The sequence below is a fragment of the Theropithecus gelada genome, chromosome 1 (genome assembly GCF_003255815.1).
Source record: "Theropithecus gelada isolate Dixy chromosome 1, Tgel_1.0, whole genome shotgun sequence".
NCBI lineage: Eukaryota > Metazoa > Chordata > Mammalia > Primates > Cercopithecidae > Theropithecus > Theropithecus gelada.
The window spans coordinates 186,039,182-186,058,167 of record NC_037668.1 but is presented as its reverse complement, the minus strand read 5'-3'; the positions used below and the strand labels follow the sequence as shown (position 1 = coordinate 186,058,167).

At 35.7% G+C, this 18,986-nt stretch overlaps 1 protein-coding gene across 2 annotated transcripts in view; it reads left to right on the top strand.

Annotated features, from left to right (window-relative positions):
* The window catches only part of CEP350 (centrosomal protein 350), a 166,567-nt gene that overhangs the window by 56,006 nt on the left and 91,575 nt on the right, over nucleotides 1–18,986 (top strand). For both annotated transcript variants that reach the window (XM_025394350.1, XM_025394359.1), the window contains exons 9-14: nucleotides 3,101–3,247; nucleotides 4,980–5,638; nucleotides 6,646–6,767; nucleotides 11,052–12,112; nucleotides 13,804–13,954; nucleotides 15,534–15,697. In XM_025394350.1, coding sequence (XP_025250135.1) covers nucleotides 3,101–3,247; nucleotides 4,980–5,638; nucleotides 6,646–6,767; nucleotides 11,052–12,112; nucleotides 13,804–13,954; nucleotides 15,534–15,697 — 2,304 coding nt within the window. The remainder of the gene's footprint in view (nucleotides 1–3,100; nucleotides 3,248–4,979; nucleotides 5,639–6,645; nucleotides 6,768–11,051; nucleotides 12,113–13,803; nucleotides 13,955–15,533; nucleotides 15,698–18,986) is intronic.

Here is an 18,986-nt window from a genome sequence, read left to right as displayed (position 1 = left end):
ACTGACGGGGTGCTGGTTTTTGATCAGGCATCTGTTTTTCTAGTCATACGCTAATCAGTAGAATGGCGGATAACACATTCTGTGACACCCATTGTTAACTTTAGATGTCATAATAGAGTGACACTTGCTATATACAGATAAAAAAATAAAATGTTACAAAAACGTGAGTTATCTGAGCATTAACAATTACATTTTATTTTACTTTATTTTTTGAGACAGTCTTGCTCTGTCACTCAAGCTGGTGTACAGTGGCACAGTCTTGGCTCACTGTAATCTCCGCCTCCTGGTTCAAATGATTCTCGTTCCTCAGCCTCCCGAGTAGCTGGAATGACAGGCATGTGCCACCACGCCCGGCTAATTTTTGTATTTTTAGTAGAGATGGGGTTTTGCCGTGTTGGCCAGGCTGGTCTTGAACTCCTAGCCTCAAGCAATACGACTGTCTTAGCCTCCCAAAGTGTTAGGATTACAGGCATGAGCCATTGCACCCAGGCAATAATTACATTTTTAAAAAGTATTGTGTTTCATGTGGCATTACGTAATACTGTTTTCAGAAGCGTAGTTTGAAATGAAGCACAGGGACCACTAAAACTTATGAACACTGATCTTGAATTGTATTCATCCAGTTTTGTGGTAGGCTAATTCTCATATATGCACTGTGGCAATGAGCTAGATAGAGAGTCATTAAATGTGCTAAAGCTGTATTAATAGTTTATGTAGTGGAAGTCCTTTTTTTTTTTTAAAACCAGTGACTGTGTGTAACTCTTCCAGAAAGTTAGAATTTAGAAATAATCCCTCAACATATTCAGATGCCAAATGTATAAATAACTACCCAGTGTATTCATGGTTGCTTGTTTTTGATTCAGAAAATCAGGCTGAAATTGAAGAGAAGCCTGTTCTCTCATTTTACATAAGAACATAAAGTTTCTTATAAATAGATTGAACAGTATACTTAAAACCCTTTAAATATTTTAGGTCAACTGTATAAGGTTAATAAGGTGCAAAAACATTTCTAAAGTAAACAGCACACATTAAAACTCACCTTTTTATAATTGATGTTTTTATTAAAATGATACTTCCATTTAAACTTACAAATTAAAGCCCTTTTTAAAGAAACTCTAAATGGAATGTCTTTTATTATAAATACAATAAAATAGCATCACAGACAGCTGGGAAAATAGAAGAAAACAGATAAAACCACAATCCAGACTTAAATAAAGAACAAGTATTACTTTGTATGTTTCCTTACATTCATTTTAAAATTATAATAGTATGTTATGGTAATCACTGTTTATGTAAATATTTTTGTATATGTAAAATTTCATTGATTTTTGCATCTTCTCAGAGGAACATTTCTGTTGTTTCTTATGAAAATTGCGATTTGTAATGGCCACACAATATTCTAGTAGAAATAGTAATTATTCACCATTATTCAGTATTTAGTTACTTCTGATAGTATAAAAATGATACAGTCAACATTTTCATTTATTTTTTTCTTTCTTTTAGATTATTTATATTGTATAAATTTCTGTTTGTTGGATCATTGATCAAGGGGAATGAATACTGTTGGGGTCCCTGACACATAATCTCATGTTTGCTTTTTTTTTTTTTTTTTTTTTTAAAAAGAAACTATACCCACTTATATTTCAGCAAGTAATGTATAGGCAGAATGATTTTATTATAAGGCTATTAATGTAAAAATGTTTATAATAATTTAATTAGGCTTGAAATGCTACTATTTCTTCCTTCCTTTCTTTTTTTTCTTTCCTTTTTTTTTTTTTTTTTTTTGGAGGCAGGATCTCACTCAGTGTCCCAGGCTGGAGCACAGTGGCATGATCTTAGCTGACTGTATCCTTGAACTCCTGGGTTCAAGTGATCCTCCCACCTCAGCCTCCTGGGTAGCTGTGACTACAGGCACGCATCGCTGTACCCAGCTAATTTTTTTTAAATCTTAATTCTTTGTAGAGACAGGATCTTGCTGTGTTTCCCAAGCTGGATTCGAACTCTTGGCCCCAAGCATTTCTCCTACCTCAGCCTCTCAAAGTGCTGGGATTACAGGCATGAGCCACCAGGCCTGACCTCTATTTCTTATCTTATTTTGCATTTAAACACTTTTATTCCATGTTTTTTTTTTGTAGTTTCTATTTTGTAAACAGTCTTTTATTTCATTTTTTTTTTTAGTCACTATTTTGAGATGATTGCTTAATTTTTAATTTCTTACATTCTGAAGCTAATGGATGAAAATCCTTTTTTCTCCTGGTAAACAGTTGTATTTATTGAATCACTTTTTTTTTGAATTTTTGTGATGTGAGGACCTTTTAAAATGATTATACTTTTTAAATGTTACTGTTTTGTACATAGAAAAGTGGTGTGTACTTTTGGTATATACCTGTAAAATATAATGTGAAAGTCCCTGTAATACCATCCCCTTCAAAAGTAATCATTGTTAACTCTTTGTTATATGTTTCCTCAAAAGTTTTTACATGTTCTTTGATTAAGTCTTTTTTTTTTTAGCAAACGTATTATTTTATCGTGTGCCATGTATCATGCTAGATATTTGTAAACCAAACACTTGTTGTGTGTTAAGACATATTTTTGTTTTGTCAAATTTGCTGCCTTAGTTCTTTTTTTTGAGATGATGTCTTGCTCTGTCGCCAGGCTAGAGTGCAGTGGGGTGCGATCTCAGCTCACTGCAACCTCTGCTGCTTGGGTTCAAGCGATTCTCGTGTCTCAGCCTCCTTGGTAGCTGGGATTATAGGCACCCTCCACCACGCCTGGCTAATTTTTTGTATTTTTAGTACAGACAGGGTTTTGCCATGTTGGCCAGGCCGGTCTTGTGCCTTAGTTCTTGAGGTTTAGGAATCATTATTTGGTACTTAACTTTCAAAGCATTTTACATTTATTTCAGATGTGTGGGTAAATCAAGATATAAACAAATGGTTAACTGACTTGGGGAGGTTAGGGTTTAACAATATCATTATTTGTAAATCTTTTGACCTTGACAGATAAGCATAAGATTAATAATAAAACCTGTATGGTTGAGTAGATACACTTCTTACAATTAAAATTTAAATTTTAATTTCAGTGCAATGTATTTTTTTAGGTAGTAGTCATCTTATAAGTACATCTTCGTGGCGAGATGGACAAAAATTAGTAAAGAAGATTCTGGGACCTGCACCCAGAATGGAGCCAAAACAGCGAAGAACAGCATCAAGTGACAGAGGTGGAAGAGAAAGAACTGTTAAATCTGGTAAGTAGCTATAATTAAAATTGTTGAGAAAACAATTAAAAATTGCTATCAAGTACTTAGAGAAGGAAAAAGTACTCTTAAGAATGTGTTAGGACTTTGCTTTATAATTTTGAATGTAGCTCAAAAAAGAAAAAAATGTTCTATTGGGCTTGTTTATGGATAATATCTGCATATAGGTGTTATGTTCATCTTTATGAATAATTATGTTGTATTAATTTCAATTAGCTGTCATTGTGAATATGAAAGCATTATTTTAATGAAATCATATTAGACTTTTAGGGACCTTAGAGAGAATCAAGTCCAACCTGGTTCATCCCAACATATTCAAGCAAACATGTACAAACATTCACAAGATTGGATTTTTTTATTTGACAGATTAGGGAAACAGGCTCCGAAAGAGAAGTGATTTTTCCCATGGGTATGTAGTCATTGGGTGTCAGACTTGGTGGCAGAACTGTTTAGTTTGACCCTCAAGTCCACTGTTTTTCTCCTATCAAAGTTTCTTGAGTGAACACTATTTCAAATAACTACTTTTTTCATGAACACTAATTTTGGGAAGTGAAATAAATTCTCATATGCCAGTTTTTCTTTTTAGCAGCCAAATTTGTTTCAATTTAATGTGAACTTCTGGAATGGATTCAGTAAGATGCAGTTGCAACTATAATTTGGCACATAGAAGTCAATACTTTGTATTTGGGCCTCTTCACTTTTATCTAGCTTGTAAATACGCTCATGTGTATTCTCAGTCTAAAGCCATGTTACCAGATATTTTGATGATAACATGATTTTTTTTCCTGAATATTTTAAGTTTTTCCATCCTTCACTGGAGAGTTGTAGAGGCTTAACATTTATTCAACAAAATATTTACTGAGTGCCCACTACATAGTAGGCACTGCTGTAATCTCTTGGGCTTCAAAATAAGCAAAATAGACCCAATCCCTGGCTCTGTAGAAGAAGCATTCTAGTAAAAGGAATCATTATATTCTTCGTATGTTTCTTGCTAAACTTTGCCCATTTTCGCTGGAAATAGGGTAAAATACACACAATTTTAAGAATATTTGAGCATTTGTTATATAGATGTTTAAAAATGTAAATGTGATCAGATGAGAGACTAATGCTAATCTTTTCCTTATATTAACGAGAAATATAAAGTTTCAGAAATCCTTTGATAAACTTGTCTGAACATAGTGCCATTTCATGTAATTATGAAATGGGTCAGTGTTTTAGAATTTTCAGAAAAACTAATATTTTCAGTGCCATTATTATTTGGCATATGCAGTCTGGTCTTTGCAAAGCTTTAAAAAATATATTTTTTAGGATTATTAAGACATTTCCATTTCCTTGCTTCTCATTGGGATGCCTTCCACTAAAAAGACTGTTGACGTTTTTAACAGCCTTTTGAGAGAAATAGTAACATTAAATATGTATATGAGAGAGAAATCGAAATGCTAAATATTCATAACAACCATAAGAGCTATCCTTTTTTTCCAGAAATATTTCAAACTGTATTTAAAAACAAACCAAGGAAATACAGTTTTCCAGAAGGCTGAGATTCTTTTACTGCTAAAAAGGGAAGCTTTTCTTTCCTTTTATAATGTTCTTCAGAAGACTATAGGATATTTGAATTTGAGTTTAAGTTAAAATGAAATTCTCTAATTTTCTTGTTAATGCAGTTAAATCTTAGGAATGAGTATAGAATTTCAGTATATCACTAACAGTTCATACTTTGCAGGGGGTCACATTGGAAGAGCAGAATCTGATCCCAGGTTGGACGTTTTACATAGACATCTTCAACGAAATTCAGAACGTTCGAGAAGTAAATCTCGGTCTGAAAATAATATAAAGAAACTAGCTTCATCTCTTCCAGATAATAAGCAGGAGGAAAATACTGCCTTAAATAAGGACTTTTTACCTGTTGAAATTCGTGGCATTCTTGATGACCTACAGCTAGATTCTACAGCTCACACTGCAAAGCAAGATACTGGAGACTTACAGAATCAGAAGTCATCAGCACCAGTACACGCTCCTAGGAGTCACAGCCCAGTAAAAAGAAAACCTGACAAAATAACAGCTAATGAGGATCCCCCTGTTATTTCTAAAAGGCGCCACTATGACACAGACGAGGTACGACAGTACATTGTTAGGCAGCAAGAGGAAAGGAAGAGAAAGCAAAATGAAGAGAAGAAGGCTCAAAAGGAGGCTACAGAACAGAAAAACAAACGATTACAAGAGCTCTACCGGAAGCAGAAAGAAGCCTTTACTAAAGTAAAAAATGTGCCTCCTTCTGAGCCATCAGCAACTAGGCGACTACAGGAGACTTACTCCAAATTGCTACTAGAAAAGACCTTGCTTGAAGAGCCATCTCATCAACATGTTACGCAGGAAACACAGGTAATAGTAGTGACATATATAAAGGAGAGTCGTTCATGGTTAGGAAACGCTTATTTGCTATACTATGTAAACATTACCCATCATTCCTAGTATGCTCAGATAATACTAATAAAAATCGTGGCCTTCATGAAGTGTATTAAATATGGGGAGTAATGTGATAAATGTGATGGAAAATAAAAGCTGAAGTAAGAATTTCCTACAGTGATTGTGACTGATTTATTTTCCTCTCATCATTGCTATTAGTTAAATCCCTGCATAGTTTTCATTGTAGTACTGAACAAATACAGTTGACCCTTGAACAATGTGGGGATTGGGGTGCCAACCCCTTTGCAGTTGAAAATCCACTTGTAACTTTTGATTCTCCAAAAACTAATTAACTAATAGCCAACTGTTGACTGGAAGCCTTATAACATAATGTTGATTAACACATATTTTATATGTTGTCTATATTATGCACTGTATTCTTGCAGTGAAATACACTAAAGAAAATGTTATTAAGAAAATCATAAGGAAGAGAAAATATATTGACTATTCATTAAGTGGAAATGGATCATCAAGGTCTTTATCCTCGTCATCTTCATGTTGAATAGGCTGAGAGGAGGAGGAAGAGGAGGAGTTGGTCTTGCTGTCTCAAGGGTGGCAGAGGCAAAAGAGGTAGAGGTGGAAGTGGAGGTAGGAGGTGTGCACCACCATGCCTGGGAAATTGTTTATTTTTTGTAGAGACAGGGTCGCACTGTGTTGCCCATGCTGGTCTTGAACACCTGGACTCAAGTGATCCTCCCACTTCAGCCTCCCAAAGAGCGTGGCTCCCTGTTGGATTTTAGATGGCGTTTAGCTATTAGTAACGTTTGTTTTTAAGACAAAATAAATTTTAATTGGTTTTGAGAAAAAAACTCGTGCATTTTATGATCTTTGTAGAGCTGAGGTGACTTAATGTTTTTCTTAGGTGCTACCTGAATATATCTTTGTGATAGAACTCATATAAATTTGATGTCCTTTTCTCTTAGGCCAAACCAGGGTATCAGCCATCTGGAGAATCTGACAAAGAAAACAAAATACAGGAACGTCCCCCAAGTGCGTCTTCCAGTAGTGACCTGTCTCTCTCGGAACCTCCACAGCCTCTTGCAAGGTAAAAAGGGAAGAATGAAAGATGATTAAGATTCTTTCTTTTCATGAAATTTAGTGGAGTGGTCTGTGTTCAGTGAATTTTGTTGACCTTTGTGAACAAGAGGGCAGAGAGGTTTATTTAGAAATTGGTTCATATCTTCTGAAATTTAAGCATAGTGCACATCTGTACTTACTGTATGCCCTAGGCCAATTGTTCAAATTTTACCTTTTAATGTAAATGTCAGTTTCTTTTACAGCTGGAAGCACTCTAGCCTTTACAATAAAAGTGTGTTGGATGAATGAATGACAGTGAAATTTTAAAGTGTTTGTGGTTAATAGTTTTCAGACAGGATTTCTGTATCCACTGCTATTTAAGATTTCTTCTTATGTGTAAGAACAATTTATCCATTGTACTTTCAAGAGCTACCTTTGGATATGCTTGTGAACATACTAATAAGGACTAGGGAGGGATCTGATTTGATTTCAGATAGTCAACAGACTATTTTACCTTAAATTTTCTTAAGAAATTTTTTTTTGCTGTAATATATTGTTTACAAGAAAGTAAACAAAAAAAACTGAGTTTGGAAGTAAAGGTGATGTTTAGATTACGTGGTTATAAATTATACTTTGTAATAATAACCATTTTGGAAAGGGAAAGATTTTCAAATTCTTTGAGAATGCATAAATAGAAATCAAAATCACTATCCATTGGGTTATGGTTTTTTTTGGAGACAGGGTTTCACTCTCTTGCCCAGATTGGAGTGCAGTGGTCAATCTCGGTTCACTGCAACCTCCGCCTCCCACGCTCAAGCGATTCTCTTGCCTCAACCTCCTGCATAGCTGGGATTACAGGCATGCACCACTACCACCTGGCTAATTTTGTGTTTTTAGTAGAGACGGCGTTTCACCATCTTGGCCAGGCTGGTCTTAAACTCCTGACCTCAAGTGATCCACCCACCTTGGCCTCCCAAAGTGCTGGGATTACAGGCGTGAGCCACTGCACCTGGCCCGCATAGTCCTTTTTTTACCCCATTGTCCCTAGAATAATACTGTCAATAAAAATAGCTAACATTTATTAGTGTTTCTTAGGTTCCAGGCAATGATCTAAGTGCTTTGCATATATTATCTTACTTAACCCTTGTAATTCCTTGAGTTAGGTACTGTTGTTATTCCTGTTTTACAGAAGAGGTAATTGAGGCCTAAAGAGCCTTCTCAAAGGTCAAAACATTAATGATAGAGATAGGCTTTAATTTAGCCAGTGTGACTCTAGAAGCCTGTGCTTTAACTACTCTATATACTACTCCCCAAAAGTGAAATATTTCATATGCTTTGCTTAAGGTTCTAAATACATTTCAAACTTTAAGTATAAATAACATTTTTGTTTTGAATTTGAATGCTTTTATTTATTTATTTACTTATTTTTCTAAGTGTCATCTCTGGAGACGATTGAATGCTTTTAGATAGGTGATACTTTCTAGTTCACCTCAGTCCTATTATTGTTGTCAGACATACCCTGGTATATTAATGTCTCCAATTTTTACCTTTCTCTGAATTTCCTTCTAATTTTAAACAAGTTATCCAATATTAAAAGCAAACCAAACACAAACAAATCTAGTATTAGACCATACTACCTTGTATCAGTTCCTTGCTTTTCTTTTAATATCCAACTTCTTTGACTCGTGATGTCTAACTTATTGTGTCCACTTTCTTGCTACCCAATTCCTGAGCTCCCCCATTCCGTTAGCAGTTTTAGCATAACTTTATGTTTAAAAGCATGCTACTTTTTGCTTAAAATTTGGCATTTCTTTTCCTTGCTCTTCATATCCTATTGTGTTAGCTACCTGGAAAACTCCAGATTCCATATCTGACCTTGAAAACTGAAGATCCAACTTAACAGTCACTTTCCTTGGCTAGCAGAGTTAATTACTTCTTCATCTATACCCTACTGAACTTTTAAAATCTTTGTTTTAGTATTTGTGATGTCTTATTTTAGCTGTTTGTTTATTAGTCTGTCATCCCTGGTAGATCTTGAGATCCTAAAGTGTAAGAATTAAGCCTTTTGGCCGGGCGTGGTGGCTCAAGCCTGTAATCCCAGCACTTTGGGAGGCCGAGACGGGTGAATCATGAGGTCAGGAGATCGAGACCATCCTGGCGAACACGGTGAAACCCTGTCTCTACTAAAAAGTACAAAAAAACTAGCCGGGCGAGGTGGCGGGCGCCTGTAGTCCCAGCTACTCAGGAGGCTGAGGCAGGAGAATGGCGTAAACCCGGGAGGCGGAGCTTGCAGTGAGCTGAGATCCGGCCACTGCACTCCAGCCTAGGCGACAGAGCGAGACTCCATCTCAAAAAAAAAAAAAAAAAAAAAGAAGCCTTTTTACTTGTTTTTAATTTGGAGACAGGGTCTTGCTTTTTCACACAGGCTGGAGTGCAGTGGCATGATCATAGCTCACTGCAGCCTCAACCTCTTGGATTCAAGTGATCCTCCCACCTCAGCCTCCCAAGTAGCTGCGACTGTAGGCATGCACCGCCATGCCTGGCTAATTTTTATTTTATTTTTTTGGAGATGAGGAGCTTGCTATGTTGCCCAGACTGGTCTTGAACTTCTGGCCTCAAGTGATTGATTCTTCTGCCTCAGCCTCCCAAGTAGGTAGGATTACAGGTGTGAGCTACCATGCCCAGCTCAGGATTAACTGGATTAAGTATATCCATTTTTGTCTCCTATTTCTCTACTATCAACATAGCACCTGCTGTAAAATTGGCATTCTAAATACTTGAATTTAAAGCTCTTGGATTTTTATTCATCAGTATCTTTTATATTATAACTTCCTTTGTATTCCCATTACTACCAGCTTAGTTTAGGCCCCAGTAACCTCACACTTTGCATTTGTAATAGCCTATATTCTAAGGCATAGAATCTGTGCTCTAGTCTTTCTTCCTTCATTCTAATGACATGCTTTTCAACTTCTTATTGTCCTGGTTACCCCCCTTCAGATGACTTATTTTAATCCAGTTGCAGAACTTTACATTTATCCGTATTAGTTTGGTTTAAGATTGCAGCCTATAAAAATAAATTTGTCTCATAATTTGGTCATTTGTTGGGTCAGCCATGCCTCCCAGCTTTCTGTCATCTGCAAGTTTGATAAGCATACCTTTATGTCATCATCCTAAAATAATGGACAAGACCAAGGACAAAGCCTCATGTTGTCCTTTTTTTTTTTTTTTTTTTTGAGACAGAGTCTTAACTGTGTCTCCCAGCTGGAGTGCAGTGGCACGATCTCGGGCACTGCATCCTCCACCTCTCGGGTTCAAGTGATACTTGTGCCTTAACCTCCCAAGTAGCTAGGACTACAGGCACATGCCACCATGCCCAGCTAATTTTTTTGTATTTGTAGTAGAGATGGGGTTTCGCCATTTTGCCCAGGCTGATCTCAACTCTTGGCCTCAAGTCATCTGCCTGCTTCAGCCTTCCAAAGTGCTGGGGTTACAGGCATCAGCCACTGTTCCTGGCCTGTTCCTCTAAGGGTCTTCTTAATAGTTGACGTCATCCTGTAATCTCTCTGTAGTATCCCTTAATATAGAGGAAGTCTATGGTCTAGAGATATAGGTAAATACACATAATGTTGTTTAGGACATCTTTATTCTGTTTCTATACTTAATGGATACCCTACCCTGTATATTTATATTTATAGTTGCATATTTATAGTTGGCACTCACAGTTTTGCATTTAATTGTTTCACATTCATTAATTTTTCACAAGTATTAGTAGGTTATAATAACCTCCCTGTTTAGCATGTACATTGTTAAACGTAAGTGTTCAGCATATAGTAAATATTTGTTGATTAGAATAATCTATATCATGTCTACATTAATATTTAGCAATTTTAAGCATTTCTCTTTTATGTAATGTTATTTTAAAAACTATAATCAGTATTGTAAGGAATTTTGTTTATAGAATTTTAACGATCTTATTGCCTTATTTTAAATACTTTTTTAAAAAATATGGCATCTTAGTTGAAAAAAGCAGTTTGCAAAACAGTATATATGGTAAAAATCCCATTTTTGTACAAACAATACCACCAAAACATAATGTACATATAGAAAAATGTTTGGAAGTATATAATTCTAAATGAAATATTAACAGTGCCTCTTTTTTATTGTTTTGCTGAATGATCTTTATCTTTTTTATGTTTTTTATCTGTCCTTATTTTGTTGCAGTGCATACTCACTACTCTTATAATCAGACAAAAACAAAACTTTTTTTAAATGATGGTTTAGTTAGCTAACATATTGTGACTTTCATTTCCAGGAAAGACTTGACGGAATCTACATGGATGCAGCCTGACAGATTGAGCCCACAAGTTCACCATTCTCAACCACAGCCTTTTGCTGCAACAGCTGGAAGTTTACTCTCCCATCTCTTGAGTCTAGAGCATGTAGGAATTTTGCATAAGGATTTTGAATCTATTTTACCAACCAGAAAGAATCATAATATGGCTTCAAGGCCATTAACTTTTGCACCTCAACCATATGTGACCTCACCAGCTACTTATACAGATGCCTTGTTAAAACCTAGTGCCAGTCAGTATAAGAGTAAACTGGATCGTATTGAAGCCTTGAAAGCAACAGCTGCTTCTTTGTCCAGCAGAATTGAAAGTGAAGCCAAGAAATTAGCTGGGGCCAACATTAACTATGGGTCAGCATGGAACACTGAGTATGATGTGCAGCAGGCACCTCAAGAAGATGGACCTTGGACCAAGGCTGTAACTCCACCTGTGAAAGATGATACTGAAGATGTTTTCTCTGCCAGAATTCAGAAGATGCTGGGAACCTGTGTATCTCATGCAACTTTTGATGATGATCTTCCTGGTGTAGGCAATCTCAGTGAATTTAAAAAGCTTCCTGAGATGATAAGACCTCAGAGTGCCATATCAAGCTTTAGAGTGAGATCCCCTGGTCCCAGACCAGAAGGGCTACTGGCACAGTTATGTAAAAGGCAGACTGACTCTTCTAGCTCTGATATGCAAGCCTGTTCTCAAGACAAAGCCAAAATATCTCTTGGTTCCAGCATAGATTCAGTCAGTGAAGGGCCTCTTCTTAGTGAGGGGAGTCTCTCCGAAGAAGAGGGAGACCAGCATGGACAGCCCCTTTTGAAAGTAGCAGAAATTTTAAAAGAAAAGGAATTTTGTGCTGGAGAAAGAAATAGTCATGAACCCATCAAAGAGTTTCAGAAAGAAGCTGAAAAATTCTTGCCACTTTTTGGGCACGTAGGTGGGACACAAAGCAAAGGGCCATGGGAAGAATTGGCAAAGGGAAGCCCACATAGCGTCATTAATATTTTTACAAAATCCTATCAGTTATATGGAAAAGGTGAGAAAAATAAGTATAACTTGTACTATTTGTATATTAAGATGAATTATAATTTCTGTACAAGATATATACTTTAGTACACATTTTTCATTGAGTGGATAATGGAGACATTATTGTCCATATTAGTCATCTTCTAAATTTCCTGCAAGCCTCAAATAGAGTATTAGTAATTGAATCTTTAAGATTTCATTTAAAAATTGTTATTGTCATAAAATAATAGTTGACTGGTAGTTGTAGAAATTTTTATCTAGTTCAGAGAAATTCATAGATGATGTTCAAGATTGGATATATATCACATATATACTACATTTTCTGTGACCATAGTTATGTACTTCTATAGAAACTAAGTATAAGCTGGGCACAGTGGCTCACAACTGTAATCCCAGGACTTTCAGAGTCCAAGACAGGCAGATCACTTGAGGTTAGGAGTTCAAGACCAGCCTGGCCAACATGGTGAAACCCCGCCTCTACTAACAATACAAAAAAAGTTTAGCTGGGTGTGGTGGCATGCACCTGTAATCCCAGCTACTCGGGAGGCTGAGGCATGAGAACCACTTGAACCTGGAGGCAGACATTGCAGTGAGCTGAGATCATGCCACTGCACTCCAGCCTGGGTGACAGAGCGAGACTCATCTCAAAAAAAAAAAAAAAAAAAAAAGAAACTAAGTGTGTTTCTTACCACAGTGGTGATTTGTGAATTCTTGGGAATATAGCAATCAAGAATTGAGAGGGATAACTGTAGTAACATTTATTTCTAATATGAAAACAACTCTATTAATGTTTGTTAAAACTAGTTTGAATAGCAATCAGACTTTGAACAGTAACGTAGCTATATATTTGATTCCTGAAACAATGACTTCTAACGTTCCCTTCTTATCCCTGAAATCCTGTAACACGGCTTTCCTTTTCTATGATGGACTCAATTCCCTCAAGTCCCTTTCTCTATCCTTCCTGCTATATTTGGAATCTGCCCATTTTAGGGTAACATTATCTTAGAATTTCCGGATCGGAGATTTCCCCTCTGTATAGTGAATGTATTTCATCTGTTCTTCTTATGCTCAACTGGGTATCACATTGCTTTTTCCTAGAATTCATATTTAGGTATTTCTTAATGGTCTTGTATAGACCTTCATATGCTATTGCTTTCTTTTGTTTAGCCACATTTCTATTAGTGGTAATTTTAAATTTGTTTTGATTTGAAAGTTATTTTGATTTCTTTTGATGAAAGTAAAGTGCTTAAATCAACATCTTTTTTTATAAGAAAATTGTTTCTTCTTAAATTCTATTAAATGTTCATTAAGATTTTATAGTTAAACTAAAATATTTAGAGATGAAATGAGAATGAAATGTTATCTGCAATTTGCTTTAAAATAGTCTGGGGGGTGGTAGATGAAGGTAGTAGGAGGTTTATTTGAAACTAGATTGCTGATGTATTGGTCATTGTTGAAGCTGGATGATGAATACTTTGGTTTCATTATACCAATCTCCCTGTTTTTATGTATGTTTTAAATTTTCCTAATAAAAAGCTTTAAAAAAGTATCGTTGGATATAAAGGTAAATAGAAAAGAAGCACTATTAAAGGAAACTAAAATGTCCCTAAGCCCATATTGCTAATCTCCATGTATGGGATGCTTTTCTTACAGTTTCTTGATTTTCATTTTTAACCATGTTTCAATTATTACTTTTGTCAGGGTTTGAAGACAAGTTGGACAGAGGAACATCAACATCACGGCCTTTGAATGCCACCACAGCTCCTCTAAGCAGTGTTTCATATGAAGATGATTTTGTCTCCTCTCCAGGGAGTGGGACTTTGACAGAAAAAAAGTCAACTCTTGAACCTCAGTAAGAAAATATTGGCAATATGGAATAAACTCTGAAGAGTGAGAAAATGTACAAATGAGAACTCTGGTCTGAATATTAGCAAAGTTTTGCTTGTTTAAAGATACATATAGAGGCTGCACATCGTAGTGGAAATCCCAGGGCATGGGGCTCTGGATCCAGACTGCCTTTGTTTAAATCCAGGCTCTCCTGATTATTAGTTGTTTGTATTTATGCACATTACTTAGCCATCCTATGCTTCTGCTTCCTTCTCTGTGAAATGGGGACATTAATAGTACCTGCCTGCCTCATAGAGTTGTTATGAGTATTAAATGAAATATAGTGAGGCTGAGGCACGAAAATTGCTTGAACCCCTGGGAGTTGGAAGTTGCAGTGAGCCGAGATTGCACCACTGCACTCCAGCCTGGGTGACAAAACTAGAACCTATCTCAAAAAAAGAAAGAAAAAAATAAATCACATACTTAGAACAGGACCTGGCACATAGCAAGCAGAGTATAGGTTATTAAGTCAGTCCATGAATTCCCAGTAGAGCATTGGAGTATTGGGAAATTAGTCCATGGTATACTAACATAAAAAGCTTGAGAAATGGTTTTCTGTGATAGAATTGAGGAAGATCAGATAGATACGTGACTCCATGGTTCCAAATAATAAGTAATTTTCTTTATAATCAAGAAAACATTGAAAAATTTGCAAAGCTTTGAAAAACAATAATTATAATGATTATAACATCTGATAATTATTGAGCACTTAGTGTGCAAGACACTGAAAAGACTGAAAGACTTTACCTATATTAACTCATTTTTATAATAGCCTGATGTGGAAAGTATTGTTGTTACCATTTCTGTTTTAGAGAGCAAACTGAAGCAGAGGTTAAATTACTTGTACATAGGCACATAGTAAGTGAATCAGACTTTGTTGGAGAGAATTTTCTCCCTATATTTTGCTACTGTATACATTTATCTGTAATTATTCATACTTAATAACATCTTTTTCAAATATTACAAATTGTAATCCATGTAAAATTATTAGGTAATCTTATAAAAATTAGTTAAATGTAATTAGATTAGTAGGAATAGGTATGAAAATTATACGAGAAAAAGCATAGTTTTAAGTTTTGAGCTCTAAAGAAAATATCTAATTTTTAAATAAAAACTTTCAATGATTTAATTATGGTGACATTTAATATCACCAATCAATATGATTTGATGCATTTTATTTCCAGGTAGAGGAAGAACATGTTAAGTTATTGTTCTCCATAAGATTATAAGAGGAGAAATAGTTATAATTAATAAATTATAAATTTGAATAGAAATTGAGGCCATTCCAGTATTCAACATTATATACTTTTCTCTGAATATTAGTTTTTATTGGTTTCACTTACCTGAGATTTTTCTTAGTAACAAGTTGAACCATAGGGAACAATCCAGGTTGATGGTGGTTAAAAAAATCAATAATAAAGTGGAAGCCATCTTTGATTATAGTTATATTCTCCTAGTGATTAAATAGATTTTGTAAATATCTTTAATTTAGCTGTGTTGTAAGACTTTTCTTTCTAGAACTACTATTATTTATTCTTTGACAGTAGCACTTCAGGCCCTCAGGAGGACCATTCTAACAGAAAGTCTGCCTATGATCCTTCCTCTGTGGATGTTACCTCCCAGCATTCATCAGGAGCCCAGTCTGCTGCATCATCTCGTTCATCTACTTCTTCTAAAGGAAAGAAAGGAAAAAAGGAAAAGACAGAATGTAAGTGGAATTCCACATGGTAACTTTTTCTCTTACCAATGATTTTGTTGTAGTAATCTAAAGTTGTGATTTGATCCCATAAGAAGTTAGAATTTCTTACAGTAATTAACTTTCATATTTATCATTATAGTAATACCTTTTGATATATAACATTATGAATCTTTTCCTTAATACAAAAGGAATACATTTGCAGTGATAAAAAATTAAAAATTAGAGATAAACACTCTTCAAGGAAAGACAAATTTCCTTTGAGCCTTCTGTTCAGAGATTAGCTACTATTAACATTTTTGATGTATACATAAAATTATACACACACGACTTTATTTTAAAAACAAATGTAAATAATTGCTTTGCAGTTGGGTTTTTAAAAAAACTTAATAGTATATACATCTCTGAGTATCATTAAATATAATACCCAGATTTCCTTATCTATAAAGTAGAGATAATAGATACTTTATATGGTAATTTTCAAGCTCATATGAAGTTAAGGGAGATAATGTGTACATTCTGGTACCCAGCACTGTAGCTGACTCATTGGCGTTCAGTAAATATTTTTGAGTGATTGAGATACCCTTCAATGTCCTAATTTCTACTCTTGGCTTAAATTTGCTCCATAGGCCTACGGAGACGGATAATCACTGTATAAAGTGATTAGGCAAAGGCTTTGTAAACTCACAGGATGGTGTCTAGCTATGGGAATGATTTTGCTTCTTGCTTCCAAAAGTGTTTTTTCTGGAAGCTCGAAGCTGTCATTCTCAGCAGACTAACACAGGAACAGAAAACCAAACACCGTGTGTTCTCATTCATAAGTGGAAGTTGAACAATGCAAACACACGGACACGGGGAAGGGATCATCACACACTGGGACCAGTCGGGGTTGGGGGGGCAAGGGAAGGGAGAGCATTAGGACAAATACCTAATGCATGCGGGGCTTAAAACCTAGATGATGGGTTGATAGGTGTAGCAAACCACCATGGCACATGTATACCTCTGTAACAAACCTGCACGTTCTGCACATGTATCCCAGAACATAAAATAAAAAATAAATACATAAAATAAATCCTGCTTGTTGAGCTAAAAGGCTTCAAGGGGTGGAAGGAACAGGAATAGGAGGAAGACATCAATAAATATAGAAACCTATATTTTAAAAGTAAATCACCTCTAGTTCTTTCTCTTAGAGATAACGGATGTTAACATTTAAACCAGCCTGGCCAATATGGTGAAACCCTGTCTCTAAAGGTACAAAAATTAGCCAGGCATGATGGTGGGTGTCTATAATCCCAGCTACTCGGGAGGCTGAGGCGGGAGGATCGCTTGAACCCAGGAGGTGGAGGTTGCAGTGAGCCGAGATTGCACCATTGCACTCCAGCCTGAGCGAGACTCCGTCTCAAAAAAAAAAGTATTTATTTTATTTATTTCATTTTATCTTATTTATTTTGCAGAGACGAGGGCCTCACTTTGTTGCCCAGGCTGGTCTCAAACTCCTGGGCTCAAGCAATCCTTCTGCCTCAGCCTCCCAAAGTGTTGTGATTATAGGCATGAGCCACTGCCCTCTGCCTATTTTAATTGTGGTAAAATATACATAACATAAAATTTATCATTTTAACCATTTTCAAATACACAGTTCAGTGACATTAAGTACATGCACATTATTGTTGCAAGCATCACCACTGTCTCTCCAGAAATTTTTCATATTCCCCTACTGAACTCTGTACCCAGGAAATAATAACTCCATTCCTCTGTTCCTCAGCCGCTGGTAACCATTCATGTGTTTTCTGTCCCTATGAATTTGACTACTCTAGGTACTTCATATAAGTGGAATAATAAAGTATTTGTCTTTTTTATCTGGCTTATTTCACTTAGCATAATATCTGACTCACCGTTCATCTATGTACAGCATGTATCAGAATTTATTTTTATTGCTGAATAATATTCCATGCTGTGTATATGCCATATTTTGTTTGTCCATTAATCTGTTGATGGACATTTTGGTATTTTCCACCTTTTAGCTATTGTGAATGATGTTGCTATGAACACTGGTGTACAAATACCCTATTTGAATCCCTGCTTTAACCCAGATACAGAACTGCTAGATCAAATGGTAATGCCATGTTTAATTTTTTGAGGAACTGCCATAATGTTTTCTATAGCAGTTGTACCATTTTACATTCCCACCAGCAATACACAGGGTTCTATTTTGTCTACATTTATGCCAACACTTCATATTTTCTGCTTTTTTGTTAATAGGACATCCTAATGGGTGTGAAATGTTAACATTTTTAGTAAGAGTCCTTCCAGACAATTTGTAGGCACACACAAATAGGAAATTTTATGTGTATGGGATCACATTTTACATGCAATGTTATTCTGTCTATAGGGTATGGGTATCTTTTTTTGTCAGTAAATATGGATTACTATTTGTAAGGATTACCCACTAAACAAACTCTAGACCCATTAAGTAACAGAATACTATTCTGTTTTTGTTTTTTTGTTTTGTTTTTTGAGATAGGGTCTCACTCTGTCACCCAGGCTGGAATACAGTGGTGTGATCACAGCTTATGGCTCGCCGTAGCCTCAACATCCTGGGCTCCATCAATCCTTCCACCTCAGCCTCCCAAGTAGCTGGGATTACAGGCACACACCACCCCACGTGGCTAATTTTTCCTTTTTGTTTGTAGTGACGGCTTCTGCCATATTATCAGGGCTGGTCTCAAACTCCTGGGCTTAAGCAATTCATCTGTTTTAGCTTCCCAGACTGCTGGGATTATAGGCGTGAGCCACTGCACCTGGCTTGTTATTTGAATATATTATAATTTATTTAACTGTTTCCCCATTGCTGGATATTTAGGTTATTTTCTTTTTTCTTTATTCTATTATAAATACTACTGCATTGAATATCCTTGTAAATACATCTTTATGCATTAGTCGGGTTTTTTCCTATAGGGGAAAATCCTAGAGGTGAGATAATGGGGCAAATAATATGCCATGTTTAAAATGTGGTACATTTTGCCAAATAGCCTTTCAGAAAGTTAGTGCCAGTTTATACTTCCAATGAGAGTGCTAGGAGAAATTATTTTTAAATCGTTAACCTAATACAAGCAGTTTGGAAGTGTTCTGAAAGTCTTTGTAGGACGTTTAGACATCATTTTACCAGCACTTCCCAAACTCTGTATTTTCTTGTGAAATACAAGTTTAGTGGTATAGACTGTTTTGTGTTCTGAGAATAAAAGAGCTCCATGGTTCCATAAATTTGGGAAATTATTTTAGAGTGAAACAAGATTCTTTCCTG